The 15,387-nt window shown below is 35.4% G+C and overlaps 6 protein-coding genes across 6 annotated transcripts; 3 read left to right on the forward strand and 3 right to left on the reverse strand.

Annotated features, from left to right (window-relative positions):
• Positions 1-27: 27 nt before the first annotated feature.
• On the forward strand, positions 28-726 carry BX664DRAFT_331889 (uncharacterized protein). The gene has a single exon (XM_051545217.1). It carries the CDS (start codon positions 112-114, stop codon positions 685-687), a length of 576 nt encoding a protein of 191 aa, XP_051399818.1. The 5' UTR covers positions 28-111; the 3' UTR covers positions 688-726.
• A 2,019-nt stretch (positions 727-2,745) lies between these two features.
• On the forward strand, positions 2,746-3,916 carry BX664DRAFT_331893 (uncharacterized protein). The gene has a single exon (XM_051545218.1). It carries the CDS (start codon positions 2,847-2,849, stop codon positions 3,834-3,836), a length of 990 nt encoding a protein of 329 aa, XP_051399819.1. The 5' UTR covers positions 2,746-2,846; the 3' UTR covers positions 3,837-3,916.
• Positions 3,917-4,442: 526 nt separating this feature from the next.
• On the reverse strand, positions 4,443-6,739 carry BX664DRAFT_331898 (Metallo-dependent phosphatase-like protein; the record flags this gene model as incomplete). Its single annotated transcript, XM_051545219.1, has 1 exon — positions 4,443-6,739. One exon carries the CDS (start codon positions 6,734-6,736, stop codon positions 4,466-4,468), a length of 2,271 nt encoding a protein of 756 aa, XP_051399820.1. The 3' UTR covers positions 4,443-4,465.
• A 390-nt stretch (positions 6,740-7,129) lies between these two features.
• Positions 7,130-9,603, forward strand: BX664DRAFT_331899 (uncharacterized protein). Its single transcript, XM_051545220.1, has one exon. It carries the CDS (start codon positions 7,192-7,194, stop codon positions 9,499-9,501), a length of 2,310 nt encoding a protein of 769 aa, XP_051399821.1. The 5' UTR covers positions 7,130-7,191; the 3' UTR covers positions 9,502-9,603.
• A 372-nt stretch (positions 9,604-9,975) lies between these two features.
• BX664DRAFT_358597 (amidase signature domain-containing protein) lies at positions 9,976-12,238 on the reverse strand. The gene is made up of 8 exons (XM_051548050.1): positions 12,185-12,238; positions 11,917-12,120; positions 11,742-11,843; positions 11,378-11,676; positions 11,286-11,302; positions 10,998-11,219; positions 10,620-10,934; positions 9,976-10,529 (listed from the first exon to the last, which is right to left on the reverse strand). Exons 1-8 carry the CDS (start codon positions 12,200-12,202, stop codon positions 10,024-10,026), a joined length of 1,683 nt encoding a protein of 560 aa, XP_051399822.1. The 5' UTR covers positions 12,203-12,238; the 3' UTR covers positions 9,976-10,023.
• A 379-nt stretch (positions 12,239-12,617) lies between these two features.
• Positions 12,618-15,144, reverse strand: BX664DRAFT_358598 (amidase signature domain-containing protein). The gene is made up of 8 exons (XM_051548051.1): positions 15,017-15,144; positions 14,726-14,944; positions 14,548-14,652; positions 14,154-14,473; positions 13,944-14,093; positions 13,780-13,850; positions 13,401-13,715; positions 12,618-13,287 (listed from the first exon to the last, which is right to left on the reverse strand). Exons 1-8 carry the CDS (start codon positions 15,032-15,034, stop codon positions 12,785-12,787), a joined length of 1,701 nt encoding a protein of 566 aa, XP_051399823.1. The 5' UTR covers positions 15,035-15,144; the 3' UTR covers positions 12,618-12,784.
• Positions 15,145-15,387: the final 243 nt, after the last annotated feature.

Here is a 15,387-nt window from a genome sequence, read left to right on the forward strand (position 1 = left end):
CCTTTGATACTAGATGATGTTTATTAATGGAACGAAATATGAAGATATATATATATATGTTGAAAGGACGAATATTCAAAATCATTTTTCTTTTTCATTTTTATTTTCATCATGGAAGCGGTAGAAGAACATAAAAAATCATCACAAGAAAAACAAAATGAAGATATAAATGATCAAATAAAAGATGATGATCATGACATAGTACCATTGGACAATGATACCATTGTACAAATGCCAGAATTAATGGCATCCGATCGGACATCAGCTGATGATGTATTGACTACTATTCAACGTCCTGCCAAAGGTATATCTAGATCACCACGTACAAGATCGTTAGCAAATATACTTGTTGAAGAAGAAAAAACATCATTACCACCACCTCAAGATTCATTATTGTCACATTTATCTACACCATCACGTATCAGTCGTTCCTCCACTCATCAACACTTATTCACCCCTGAATTCGATCATCCTTATTATTCAAGTGGTCTCCTTCCCACTGCTTCCAAATTCAACTTTAAAAAAAAGAAAAAATCATCCAAAGATTTATCTAAAATGACTCCATCTAAACGTGGGATTGGGAACATTGTCACTATCTTGGCCGTCATTGCTGTAATATTATTCCTATTCGCTGGATACCCTCTTACTATTTATATCACGCGAAACATTCACCATTCATCAGAATAAATAAATAAATAAATATATAAAAAAAAATGGAAGAGTAGAATAAGGATGGTTGGCATTCTTTATGCAACGTTTATATCGTGTTTCATGGGCAGAGAATGTTGGATAGGGATTCCATTTTTGGAATTTGCCCTGCATCCATTTCATACACACATTCACATGCACGCACACACACACACTCACACACAAGTAATCTCTCTTTTTTTTTTTTTTTTTTCTCTCTCTTGCCCTTTTTCTCTATATTATCATTATTATTATTAGTTATTTAGTTGACGACTGAATGAAGATGGTTGAATGAGGGATGACGATGAAATGATGATGATGATGATTGAATAATGATGATGATTAAATAATGATGATGATTAAATAATGATGATGATTAAATAATGATGATGATTAAATAATGATGATGATTAAATAATGATGATGATTAAATGATGATGATGATTGAATAATGATGATATTACTTTAGGTGATGAATAGTATCGTACGTGACGATTTTTATGATGAACGATGATTCTCTAAAGATGATGATTCCACGATGAATGGTGTACAAAAAATGAGTAAAGATCATTCTATGGAGATGGTTCTACAATGATGATGATGATGATCAGAGATGAAGACGGTATCACAAAGTGCATATATGGTAATGCCGATACTTCTATCGTAAGGATCAAATAATAATAATAAAAAAAAAAGAAGTAAATATGTTATCAATCTATAACTAGAGAGAAATCGGAGGAAGAGTAATGACGCCCATCTTTCCATAACTCTTACTATTTCCCTCCTTGTCCAACCATCTGTATCATGAAAGGTTTCACCTCATCTTTCATGGTGCTTAACTAACGAAAAAGTTGAACCAAGGAAAAAAATAGTCTGAGTTTTTTTTTTTGTCTTGTCAAAGCTAAAATATAGTGAGTGTGCTTCCGTTCATCATTCTATAGAAACCAAAGAAAAGTGAATCACTTTGTATGAAAAGATAGTGCTTTACTCTATATGTCATGTGGAAAAGATTTTAAATCGACCTACACTTTCATATTTCATTTAAATTTTATTATAAACACTTCAAGCAAAGCGGATGTATAGTAATGAACTTTATCTTGTGATCCTATGACTATATTATGAACACCAAAAAAAAAAAAAAAAAAAAAGGAAGCTGTAAGTGAAAAAAAAAAGGTAGAACTATGGTAAATGGATAATAGGTTGATTTATTTGGTTAAACTAACAAACTGATGGTGACTTTATTGCTTCATCATTATAAATATTACTATGAAAATGGATAGTAAATAAAATAACAATGCACCATATATTGGTTTATTGAAAAGTGACTTGCATGCAAAATAATAGGAACGCCACAAAAAAGCATCATCATGAAAATGCTTCCTTTTTTCTTTTATCGGCATCCATCCGAGAAAGGGGCACATGAGAAGGAGAGAAAAAAAAAAAAATAGAGTAGACAAAGAGGATAAGGAGGGGGAGGATAATCGGAGAATCACCGATGGCTTTCACACGTTACACTGACGGCATCGGCTTGAAGTTCCACTTTTTTTTTTTTCTCAAACCAAAAGTAATAAGTATATGCACAAGTATCTACATATATCGATAATAAAATAAAAAAAAGTTTTTTTTTTTTTAATTGAAAAATCATGATTTCACATTTTCGGATGGATTTGATATCTTAAGGAGGGGGGGGGGATATTTGAAAACAGTAGGCAGGTTAATGTGGTGGGTATTTCGATTTTGAATGAGGCAACTTTTTTTTTTTTTTTTTTCATCGTTGGGTAGGACAGGAAGCACAACATACATTTACCACATGAGAAAATGTCAAGCATGCTACTAACGTCTCGGAAGACCTTTTAGCTTGTGCCGATCCTTTGTTTTATCCTTTTTTGTTATATAACTTAATAATGCTTTTCTCTTACAATCATCAACCCCTTTTTTTTTCTTTTCTCTCTCTTTTTAGTTTCAATAGACACTATTATATCAAGTAGATTTTCTCTTTTTTTTTTTTCTTTTTTCTTCTTTTTCTTTTTTGTTTCTCTTTCCATTCATCATTACTTTTTTTTTTTTTTATCTATCATCATTCATTCTCATCATTATACGTTAACATCATCATCAACATATAATAAAAATTTTTCAACGTCCTATCTATTACTATCATTATGAACGCCATCGACTTTTTATCCAGTGATATTGAATTTCCATGTGATTCAAATGAACCCAAATTATCGGCAAGTCCATGTACCAAACTACCAGAACCAGTTGATTGGGCTTTTCACGATTATTACAGTACAGTTTTAGAAAAAGCTTTTACACCCATCAACGGTATCACTGACATCACTCATTTGGAACCTGTTAGAAATGAAGTAGCTCCTCCTAATTATCTCAAGGACTGGAAACATCCATCTGTCTTTACTGTGGAAGATAAACAAGATGATCAAGCCGTTGTTGTTGTTTTGACTAATACTATTCAACCACCACCACAACCTCAACCACAAAATACCCTTCGTGCTGCTTTAAGAGGTGCCTTGGATTTGGTGGAAATCGATATGCAACGAAATATGCATGATTCTCTTTTATCTCCTTCTGCTCCTCGTCGTGGTGATCCCTTTGACAAGGATTACTTTTTATCATGGAAAGATGATCTTTTGGCTGAAACTCTTCATATTGGTGAATTGGATCAAGATCTATGGGATGATGATGATGATGATGTATTAAACATGGGTCCTGCCTCACCTGCTTATGATACCATCAACGAATGTCCTATTTTGGATTCATCTTTACCATCACGTATCAGTTCTATTATGCCTTTATCGACCTCTCCACCTATGGCAACAAATAACACTACTATTACTACTACTACTGTTAAAAACAACACTATTGATTCTCAACAATTATCACAACCATCATCACCCATTCCTCAACAAACAGAAAATACACGTTCTCCTGTTATGATGATCAATGAATCAACAAGTACATCCTCCTCCTCATCATCATCAACATCATCAGTGAAAAAATCAACTACCAAGAACAGCAAAGCAAGAACTTGGAATGTATGGCATAAAGTCAAACAAGTCACTCAACCTCTCAGCAAGCAACTCAAATCATCATCATCCACAAAAAATATCCTCAAACGTTTGTTCCAACATTAAAAAAAAAATACTCCTACCTTTTTTTTTTGGCTATTATAGGTCTCCTTCTTCTGTGTATATATTCCCTATTTTTTTTTTTTGTATTTATTTCCCTCTTGTTTTAGGAAAGCAGGCCTTTTATTATTATTATTTATCATATCATTTTTATACCTTATTTATTTTTTTTTATCATATACATATATATTATCTTTCATCCAACCTTTCTTTTACCCCTGAATTCCTCTTATGGAATTGTGCAAAACATATCTCTCCCCTTATTTCGTTTTATTTGTTTGAACTTTAAAATAATAATAAAAAAATAAAGAATAAAAAAAAAAAAGTGATACAAACCATTCTCTTGTTTCTACTTTGTGTTCTTGCATCATCATACTTAAAGTTTTCCGTTGTTTTGTGAATCTCTCTGCTGCAAATTTATTGTGTCCATCTTCGGTCTGCACGGAATCAGTCTTCCGACTTTTTTGTTGGTTACTGTATCAATGTACCACTTATCCTAGGCTCAACCAAAAATAATAATAATAATAAAGATTGATAAAAAAAAAAAAAAAAAAAGAATGTATTTCAAAAGGTATCTTTCTTTTTTATTATTGAATGTACACTAAAAAAAAAAAAAAAAAAAAAAAAAAAAAAAACTATTTTCTACCACTACGAGAAGAGAGTGAAGAAGGAAGAATTCGTCTTGATTGTGACTGAGTAGGTAAATGATATGTTTCAAATAAAGGCTCATCATCATTATCATCAGTTTCCTTGTTTTGATTTCTTGTTCCATTATCTTGGTGTATTTCGTCGGATGTTACCCTGGTCGCGTACCTTGATGTTGACTTTCCTTTGGTTCTTGTCCCATCTTTGTCCTCTTGTCCTCCGTGTAACGTTGATTCCTCTTTATCATGTTGTTCTGTATGGCGTGTTTTTATTTGTTTTGTTGGTCGATTGATTCTTCGAGTAGTTCTGCTTGTTGATACTATATTTTCCAAATCATCATCATCATCATCATGGTTGGGATTAAAATCAGCATCATCATTATTTGGAACAGGTGCTGCTTGCTGTTTTCGTTTAGTGGTTGTACGACGCCGAGATGTTGCTGTAGGTTTGTGTACTTCTGGTGTTCTTTCTTCTGTGATCATCATAACGTCATCATTATTGTCCATCATTCTACTGCTTGTTGAATCCAATTCTAATCGTTGTCGAGATGGGCTTCCAGTCATATCGTTGTTGCTGTCAATGGTGGATCCAATATTCGTATCACCCGCCTGATCATTCCTATTGTTGCCATTGGACTGTTGTTCCCGGGGAACGATACCAGCATAACTCCGAGCAAACGATTGCATGCGTGCGTTTTTGCTTGCTGTCGCTCGTCGTTGTATATATTCATCTGTAAGTACGTCCACATCCGTCGATGAAGGTATACTTTGTTGCATTTGCGTCACACTGCTGTTCACAAACCGCCGAATAGCATCCTTATCGTCCTTATCCACAAACATCTTGACAGCATCTTCCAATTCATTTTCGGGTAACATGGCCAGATCTCGACTAAGGAACTCGTTGACAAGATCTTCCACCTTAATTTGATCCAACCGTTCAGGAATCGATGCAGATACGTCATCCAAAATAGCAGATGCTGATCGTTTGTTGCGTGTTGATGTCGAGGTTGTTGTTGTTCGCGTACGTTGAAATTTAAGCATATCTTTGGGATTGGCCACACGATTTGCATATTGTTGTCCAAATTGTTGAGGATTGAATATTTCATAACCACCAGTATAGTCGACACGTACACGAATTAATGGTAAAGGCATGGTTGTATTATCTTGAGAAAATTGAGAATCATTTGATCTTTGTCGTTCCCTTTGTTGTTCCATCCATTCCTCTTTTGCTCGTATGATAAGATTATCCACAACTGTTTGAAGGTATTTCTGACAAGCCTTTGTGTCGTTAACGGGTACATCTGTTTGATTGAGAGCCACTGTGGTGAATTGAAAAGGTCGTACTGTTGTCAATCGTATCTTGTCCAGGGTATAATCTTGCCCGTTGATTTGTAGTAATCCAACATGTTTTGCCAAAGATTCGCCTTCTGATAGACTAGTCGCCACCGATGAACCAGGCTGTGTGATCAAAGGTCCATCATGTCCAGAATGTTCAGGATCAATACGACAATCATGTTCATGTCCCCAAAGTACCAAATCCAAAAATCCATCCAAAAATTGTTCCGGGATATAACTTGTTGGTCCATGTTTGACTCGATTTTGATGTAATACAAAGAGATTGAAGCTATTGTCGAGCCATTCATCCTCCACCGGTCGACTAAATTGTACATGTCCATCTCGCCACATTCGATGAAGTCGTTCGTCACGTACATTACCAAGTCCATAGAGCGCTAGTTTTGTTGTCCCTTTCTTCATCAATATAGGTTGTATCGTTACATCTTGTATATTGTGTGCTCGTCCAAAATAATTCATCATACCAGTCACTGATAATAATTGTAATGCACATAAATTGCCAGGTCCATTGGGATCATCGTGGTTACCATGAATAGAGAATACTGGATAACTAACATTCAGATTAGGATCTAGATAATTGGCAGTAGGAAAGTCATCGTGAAAGTGTTCAGATTGATCACTAGCGATCCAGATTTGACTTGGTCTATCCCCCATACAATACTGTCTTAAAAGTCGCATGGTTTGATATAAGCAGGAGCGTGAAGGTCGATTATGATGAAATAGATCGCCACCTAGTAGAATAAAATCCACTTCATATTCTTGAGCTAGTTTAAGGATTTCTTCAAAAGTCGTGAACGTGTCTTGACCGCGAACAGGATCGTCCTCCAAATAACCAATATGATTGTCAGTGGCTATAAGGATTTTGAGTGTATTGGCATTATCTTGGGTATCGACTGCAGGTTGAACCATGACACTTTCCAAATTAAAAAAAAAAAAAAAAAAAAAAAAAAAAAAAAAAAGGAAAAGAAATAAAGAAGTGAGACGAAAAAAAAAAAAAAAAGAGACATTGACGCTCCGCAGCGTTTTTCAGGCATATTTTCTTTTTGATCATAACAAGTAGAGAGCCCTGCCTAATGAAAATAAAGATCATATAGTATTTAGTCTTTTGTTTTTTTTTATCTGATCATATACTATTGCTAGTATATTTAACTTCTTTGCACAATATTTTAATTTTTTTTTTCTCAACATTAAAGATGACATTTTCCAAAAACAGTTACAGCTGACTCCCAATTTAGTTTTTCTTCTGTTTTTTTTTTTTTTTTATTCTCTCTTTTCCTTCTCCTTTCTTCCTTTCTACCTTTTTTTTTTTCTTTTATTTATTTTTTTATTTATTTATTTATTTACACTATATCTTTATATTCCCAATGTCAACGATCAGGCTACTGGGGAGAGCGGCTTTGAAGAAAAGATCTTGGACTATATCACAGTCGTCTATTCAGCGATCGTTACTACAGCAATATGAAAACCACTCCTTCATTTCTGATCATTCCCTCTTGTCGCTACGTCAGTTACCAGTACTATCAACTACTTGTTCTTGTCGACAATATACTTCTTCTACCAGCACTATCAATGTCACTGATAATAACAATATCAACCATATCGACGATGACATAAAGTCAACAACATCAATAGAATCAGTAGAGACAAAGATGTTTAATGATGAATCAAAACATGACGACCAATTATGGGAAGGTTGCACATCAAGGATAGTGATTGAAGATCGATCAGTGGATGACATTTGGGAAGAATACGTACGGTTAGAGGATGATCCAAACGAAGTACTGATTGACTATGATTATGTGACGGTATGTGTGGCACTGAAACGGGACAAGCGTGAATTGGTATCTATTAAGCGAATTCAGACCTTACTACGACATATTCATCAAAAGGGAAACATGCCTGAAGTATTTACTCGATGTTGCAATATGTTGATATATCTTTATTTGGAACATGGTGATTTACATTCGGCGAAATTGGTATTTGACGGTATGCTTCGGTCTAAATACAAACCTACTGGAGTCACTGTATGCACGTTACTGGATGGTATTGGAAAATTTGGAACAGCAAAGAATGCATTAGCTTTATATAGGACATTGTCAGCGCAACAACTCTTTCCGGAGCGACGTGGAGCCTATCATCGACTGATTAGAGTTCTTGGGTTGAAATTTGGCGATGTGACCAACAGCACAATGATTATGAAAAAATTGATGGACAGTACAACTTTCAAAGCGGACATCGTTCTGTATAATACCATGTTACTCATCTATGAGACTGCCAAGCAACCTGAACAAGCATGGGACTTTTATATGCAACTTTTTGCCAAGGCAAATGATGTGACACCAAACTGGGGTACTTATTACTATTTGATCAAGACATTACGACCAGATGGAACGGTAAAAGTGGACGACAAGACGGAGAAACGAATCAAGACACTACATTCTCATATGCACAAACTCGGCATTGATATTCGAGCTTCACATTATCTTGGAATGGGGTTGGACGCCAAAGCAGCACTTGCAGAATCAAGAAAGAGTGGCACAGTTCTTTCAGTACATGATTACAATACTTTGATTGCTCATGCCGTGAAAAACAACGAGTTTGGAGATGCCCTGGAAATATATCAAGAAATGACGAAAGAGGGTGATACGCAGCAACCAATCTCTCCCGATATTTATACCTATGGAATCATCATGAACGCTATCATCAAAGATATTGAGCATCCAGCATCAACAGTGTTCGATATATATCAAGAAATGAAAGAACATGGAATTCAGCCGGATGTCGTGGTATACAGCAACTTATTGATGGCATGTGGAAAAACCGGTGATGTGGGACGTGCGTTGGACCTGTTGAAGGAAATGCAAGATACAAAAGTGGAACCAAACAAGTATATTTTCAACACTTTCTTGGGTGTACTTTCTCGATCACCAGAGAAGGACAAGGTGGCTTTACATTGTGCACGGGACTTATGGGACCAGATGATTGCTATACGGAATTATCCTGACACTCGATGTTACAACCAATACTTTACACTTCTATCTCAATATCTATCTGAAGCGGATACGTCTTCTCTCCCTCTACGACATGAAGATGAATTGGATGAATTACAACGACGACGACAACAAGGGCAATTGACTGCACGAGATCTTTACTTGGAAAACGACAATGAAGATAATCATATCCAATTAGGTGGCAAACCAATGTCAGGCATAGCAAAGTACATGATGAAGTTATATCGGGAAATGAGGAAATCACGACATAGGATGAATCGACCGGATTTTCTTACGTACTCCATCTTGATCAATAGTATGATGTCGCATGGACAAACTCGACAAGGTATCTTACTCTACCGGGATGCTCAAACGACCAATCATCGACTCCATGTATCAGTATATAATACCATCATTCGTGGCCTTCTTCGTGACAATGAACTCCATCAAGTAATGCATATCTGGCAAGACATGAAAGCGCATCACGTGTACCCTGATCGATCTACCTATGAATTGGTACTTGATGCTTGTGAACAACTCCATCTGGTGGAATCCTTTACATCTATCATACAACAACGACGTCAAGATGCCGACCGGTTGGATCGAATGGATATGGAACGCGAACAAAGATGGGAACGTGCGAAATCAATCAAAGAAAAACAACAGCAACAACACCAACAATAGAAATCATGAACACAACAAAACAAAAATCTGGACATTGTAGAATAGATTCCATTGTAGATGATTAGATTAGATTATATAGTTAGATCTTTTTTTTTTTTTTTTGAAAAAAACAAATCATTGAATCAATAAACACTTTGAAGTTGCCTTGGAGACAAGTTGAAATTTAAGATGTTTTTTTCAAATGAAATTATTTTATGCAATATGAATATTGATGAATATCCTTATCGCTTTTTGAACACAACTATCAATAAAAGAATTAAATATATCATATAGATGACATGATGATTGCCTAGAGTGCAAAGGAGTTTTCAGAGTAAAATAACATATATTAATTATCATGTCACTCCCTCCACTCACTAAATCATTGTATTTACTCCAATGAGAAACAAAAAGGAAGAACACCAAAAAAAAAAAAAAAAAAAATTTATTTGACATTTGACACTAAACACATAGAATAGACATACAGGAAAAAAAAAAAAAAAAAAAAAAAGGAGTAATATATTAATACAAAATAAGAATAAACTAAGGAGGGGTCAAATGGTTGGAGGAATAAGATACCACAGGTTTGCGTCGTTCCACATCAGGCTTGAGTTCACAGATCTTGGCCAAGCGCAAAAGAAGACTTTCATTATACCATTCAGCCATGATTTGTACACCCACAGGCTTGTCACCATGGAACCCACTAGGCACACTGATAGCGGGAATACCAACGAAATTGGCCAAGTTTGCAAATTGAATACATTTACTTGTGCTATCGCTATCCAATAAACCATGAGTAAGGGCACCTTCAGGGATATCTAATGCTTGCATGGCAGTGACTGGTGTTACAATCAAATCCACATCTTTAAAGATATCTTCCATTTGTTTCATCATCAAGGTACGTACTTGCTGTGCTCGGACATAGTCTGTACTGGTTGTTTGATTCACAAGGCTCATCATGATACGAGTATGAGGTAAGAAGTCTTTTTGATGTTCAGGGAAGCGTCTTGCCCATGAATTCATTTCTGATGAGATGGTAAGTCCATGGGCTACAGTAATAAGAATAAAACAAAATGAATCAACTTTTTTTTTATCCATTCTTCACATTACAATAATAAAAAAAAAAAAAAGGAAATTACCTGCACGGGCAAGATGACAATCCTTGATATCTATTTCCACAACCTTGGCACCAAGTGATTTGAAATAGTTAACAAAAGAGGACACATGATCGGCCAATACTGGATCGTCCACTTCTTTATTCCATTCGGGCACAACAGCAACTGTGAGTCCTTCCAAAGAATCAGTTTTGTCATAATCTTGAAGAGAGAACGGTGGCTGCAATAATGTTTTAGGATCTTTTTCGTCAGGACCACAAATGGCACTAAAAGCTAAAGAAAGCGAATCTACATCCGTTGCCAAAGGACCAATGACACCTACTGAAGCGCTAAAGCCAGCTATTTGAAATAAAGGATGAGTACAACATTAGTTTCTTTTTTTTTTTTTTAATTCAAACATACCACCTCCAAAACTGGAGATTCTTCCCGTCGTAGGCTTCAACCCATAGAGACCACAGAAAGAAGCTGGGATACGAACACTGCCACCTCCGTCGCCACCAAGAGAGATAGGAACTATACCACCAGCAACAGCAGCTGCAGAACCACCACTACTACCACCACTTGAACATGATAAAGAATAAGGATTGAGAGGAGTCGCACTGTTAGGATTGATACTAAAAGTATCTTCAAAAAAAAAAGTGTTAGTTTTCTATCATCGATTGATTTTTTTTTTTTTATTTATAAATTTACCCCAACCAATTTCATTCCTATGCATAATAAAAAAAAAATTGTTTAAGAGATTAAACCTTATTTTTTTTATCTTCATCCATGTAAATACTTACATTCTTGCATGACCGACAACAATAACACCAGCACCACGTAGTCGATGTATAGGAGTAGAATCTTCAACAGCAGGTTTACCCTTATTGAAGAAAGAAGTTCCAGCAGTAGTAACGCGGCCTTGAATGTTTTGATCTTCCTTGAACACCATAAAGATACCATCCAACTGACTCTTATGTTGTTTGTTTTGATAACGTTCAGTAGAAGCTGCGGCTTGACGAAGAATATCTTCCTTATCAACAGGTTGAATCCAATTATGAGATTCACTAGCCTTGATAGATTCAAGTACGCGAACGGCAACCTATTGGGAATCATACTGTTAATGGGATTCCTTTTCCTTTCCTTTTTTTTTTTTTTTTTTTTTACCTGAGAAGGAGTAAATTCACCACTCAAATACTTTTCATGGTAATCCCAAAACGATAAAAATACAGAAGACTTGCTACGAGTTTCAGGATTCAAAGTAGCAATCTAAAAAAAAAAAAAAAAAAAAAAAAAAAGAAGAGGTGAGAAGGTCAGTTTTTTTTTTTTTTTTATCTATTACCTTGTGCTCCACAGGCTGCGGAGTTGAATTCATCAAGTAAGAGATAGGGATAGGTAAGGTGGTGGGCAAACCTTGGATATCAGGAAGATCTCGAAGTTTTACAAAAGGAGTTTGTTGTACGAATTCAGCAGCAAGGCCAGGTTGTTCTTCCAAAGCATTAGCAAGGTCTAAGAGTTGTTCACCTACAACAACAAGTTTAGTAGCCTGTAAAGAAAGAGGGAGAACATTGAGTATAAAGAGGGATCATAAAAAAAAAAAAAGTAGTTACGTTTTCTTCCTTGGTCATATTGAAGTAAGAGTAAAACAAATATGTAAGAAAAAGAGAAACGAAAAAGAAATGACAGAAGGTTATATTAATCAAAATTGCTCGGCAACGAAAGGTAAAAAAAAAAATGACTAAGATATATATCTCACGATAAACAGGTATGAATCAGTATTGTATACATACTCACGGCATAGTGTCAACTATTTGTCCTCACGGTGATTTTTACCCAAAAAGGGAACACAAGGCACAATGATGCTTTAGATTTATTAGTCCCGGTTCGTCGGACATGATCAACCAAAATACACTTTCTCCTGTATGCGAGATTACATGTTCGAAATCATCCATAAAGATGGTATGTAAACAAGCAGGCATTGCCTTGAATCCAAAATAAAAAAAAATGACATTGTTTTGTATAGTGATGTAAAATAGTAGACTAGGAAGAAAACTTCATACATGTCAATCAACAACTAAAAAATATTTTATTTTCAATCATTTTAATCATACATATATTAAAAAGTAATCATTAATCAATAACTAACTAACTATCCATTTCCAATGATTCAGGCAAAAAAAAAAAATAATAAAGAGAGAGAGAGATAACTATCATAGATAAGGTCCAGCAAACCAAATATCAGGTCGTTTTCGTTCAATACCAGGAGCAAGTTCGCATACTTTGGCCATTCGACAAAGTAAAGCTTCATTGAACCATGTTGCCATCAATTGGATTGCTAGAGGTTTGCCATTGTGGAATCCAGAAGGAATGGTCACAGCAGGAATACCTGTCAAATTGGCAAGGGTAGTGTACTCCATTGATTTGGTTGTCCATGTCGCATTACTAAGTCCATAACTATGTGCTCTTTTGGGAATACAAGGTGCTTGAATGGCCGTCGTTGGTGTTAAAATCAAATCTACATTGTCATCATCGAATATACGTTGCAGATGGTTCATCATCAATCCTCGTACTTGTTGTGCTCGTACATAATCTCTTGCATCCAAATTTTGTGATATTACTGACATGATCCGGGTATATGCTGAGAAGGATCGACGCTGATCTTGGTAACGGGAAGCAAAGTCGTACATTTCAGAACAAATCGTCACCAGATGAGCTAAAAATAATTCAGAGTATTGATAAATAGATGAGTATATACTAACAAATCATTCCCACTTTTCTTTTCTTTTCTTTTTTTTTTTGTTTTGTTGTTGGACACTAGCATCTTACCTGTAGCGGCTAATTCCAAATCGGGAATATCGATTTCGATCACCTGGGCACCGAGAGATTTGAAATAATTGATATAAACATCCATTTGACGTAAAGCAGCAGGATCATCCACTTTTTCATTCCAACTAGGCATAACACCAATGGTAAGTCCTTCCAGAGTATGAGTCAATGTATAATCCTTCAATGATACAGGAGGTTGGAATTTCGTTAATGGATCCTTTTCATCAACACCAGACATGATAGCATAGGTAAGTGATAGTGAATCAGCAGTACCCGAAATAGGACCTGACACTGCAAGAGAACAATCAAGAGGCACTATAAACATAAAAATTGAGTATAAAAGATAGATAATGCATATATTGCCCGTTAAATTACTTACTGCCACCAGCAGCGGACGTGCGACCGATCGTGGTTTTCAACCCATACAAACCACAAAATGCAGCAGGGATTCTAAATTGTAATAAGGGTAAGAATAACAAAAAGGTTGGTTCATCCATCAAAAAAGAAAAAAAAAATTGCCAAATATATATATTGCTCACTTACCTAACTGAACCGCCTCCATCACACCCTATTGCGATAGGAAATAGATTGGCAGCAACAGCACCAGCAGATCCACCAGAGGAACCACCACAAGAGCTAGTTGATTCATATGGATTACTTGGAACACCAGTTGTCGGATTGACAGTGAACGTACTAATAATAATAAAAAAGAACAATGAGTATAACATACACATCATCCATATCTTAACATACTCCCATCCTAGTTCATTCATGACCGAATGACCCACAATAATAGCCCCAGCATCGACTAGTCGTTGTACTACAGTTGCGTTGGTCTTAGCAGGATGACCATCATTAAGAAAAGAAGTACCAGCTTTTGTTTCTAGACCAATGACATCCAATTCTTCTTTGACAGGAATAAAGATACCATCCAATTGACTTTTAGGAGTACCTTCTTTATATCGCCTAGTAGAAGCTGCTGCTTGTTCCAAAATAATGTCTTTGTTAACCATATGTCGAATAAAATGATATTGTTCATAATTGGCCAATGTTTCAATCACTGTTTCTGCAATCTATTTTTTGAAAAAGTACCCCATTATTCAGTCATTCATTTTTTTTTTCTTTTCTTTATTATTATTTATTTTACTTCTGACGGAGTGGTACGATGTTCAAGGTACGCTTGATGATAGTCCCAAAACGAAAGAAAGAGAGATTGACTTTTCGTATCACTTTCTAATCTTGGCCATTCAATCTAAAATAGGTGAAAAAAAGTTTATGATCAATAATTTCTTTTTCTATGAAACGAGTTTTTTTTTTATCCTTACATTTGAATCACGTTGAGCAAGATGGTTAGAAGCAGCAATGGAAAGTATGTAACTTTCAGGTATTGCCAATGATGTTGCTTTACCTTGGATTTCAGTATGTTCACGTAATGAAAGTAATTTTGCATCCTTTGCTAACTTGTATGACACGAAAGGAAGATATTCAACTGCATAAGCAGCTGCTACCAAAGGCCAACCATATAAAACCGGTGCTGTAAAAGGCTACTGAAATCAAAGAAAAAAAAAAGTAAGCACATGTATTAATATAATTGTTTAATTCTCATTCTTCCATACCTTGTCTGTTGGTTTCATTTTTCAAAAGGAAAAAAAAAAAAGTAAAGAAAGAGAAAAAAGAACGGTTGGAAAAAAGATACAACTTTCAACCGCGACTGGGTGAGAATTTTCTGAGGGTTGCCTTATTTGGATTCAATCAGTTGTCAATGCTATTGACAAAATAATAATAATAATAATAAACGTTACCACGATCATGATTTTTAATGTTAGATTTGACTCGGTGGCGTTTCATAGGAGGTATCCTTCATCAGCATTGTCTATACCTTCAAAGAAAAAAAAAATAATATTATCAAAAGGAAAGTAATACATCAGTATCCCTTACATGTTGAGATTATATATGCTATTGATATTGTAATTTAACTCTCTATATT

The sequence above is a fragment of the Halteromyces radiatus genome (genome assembly GCF_025201355.1).
Source record: "Halteromyces radiatus strain CBS 162.75 chromosome Unknown BX664scaffold_4, whole genome shotgun sequence".
NCBI lineage: Eukaryota > Fungi > Mucoromycota > Mucoromycetes > Mucorales > Cunninghamellaceae > Halteromyces > Halteromyces radiatus.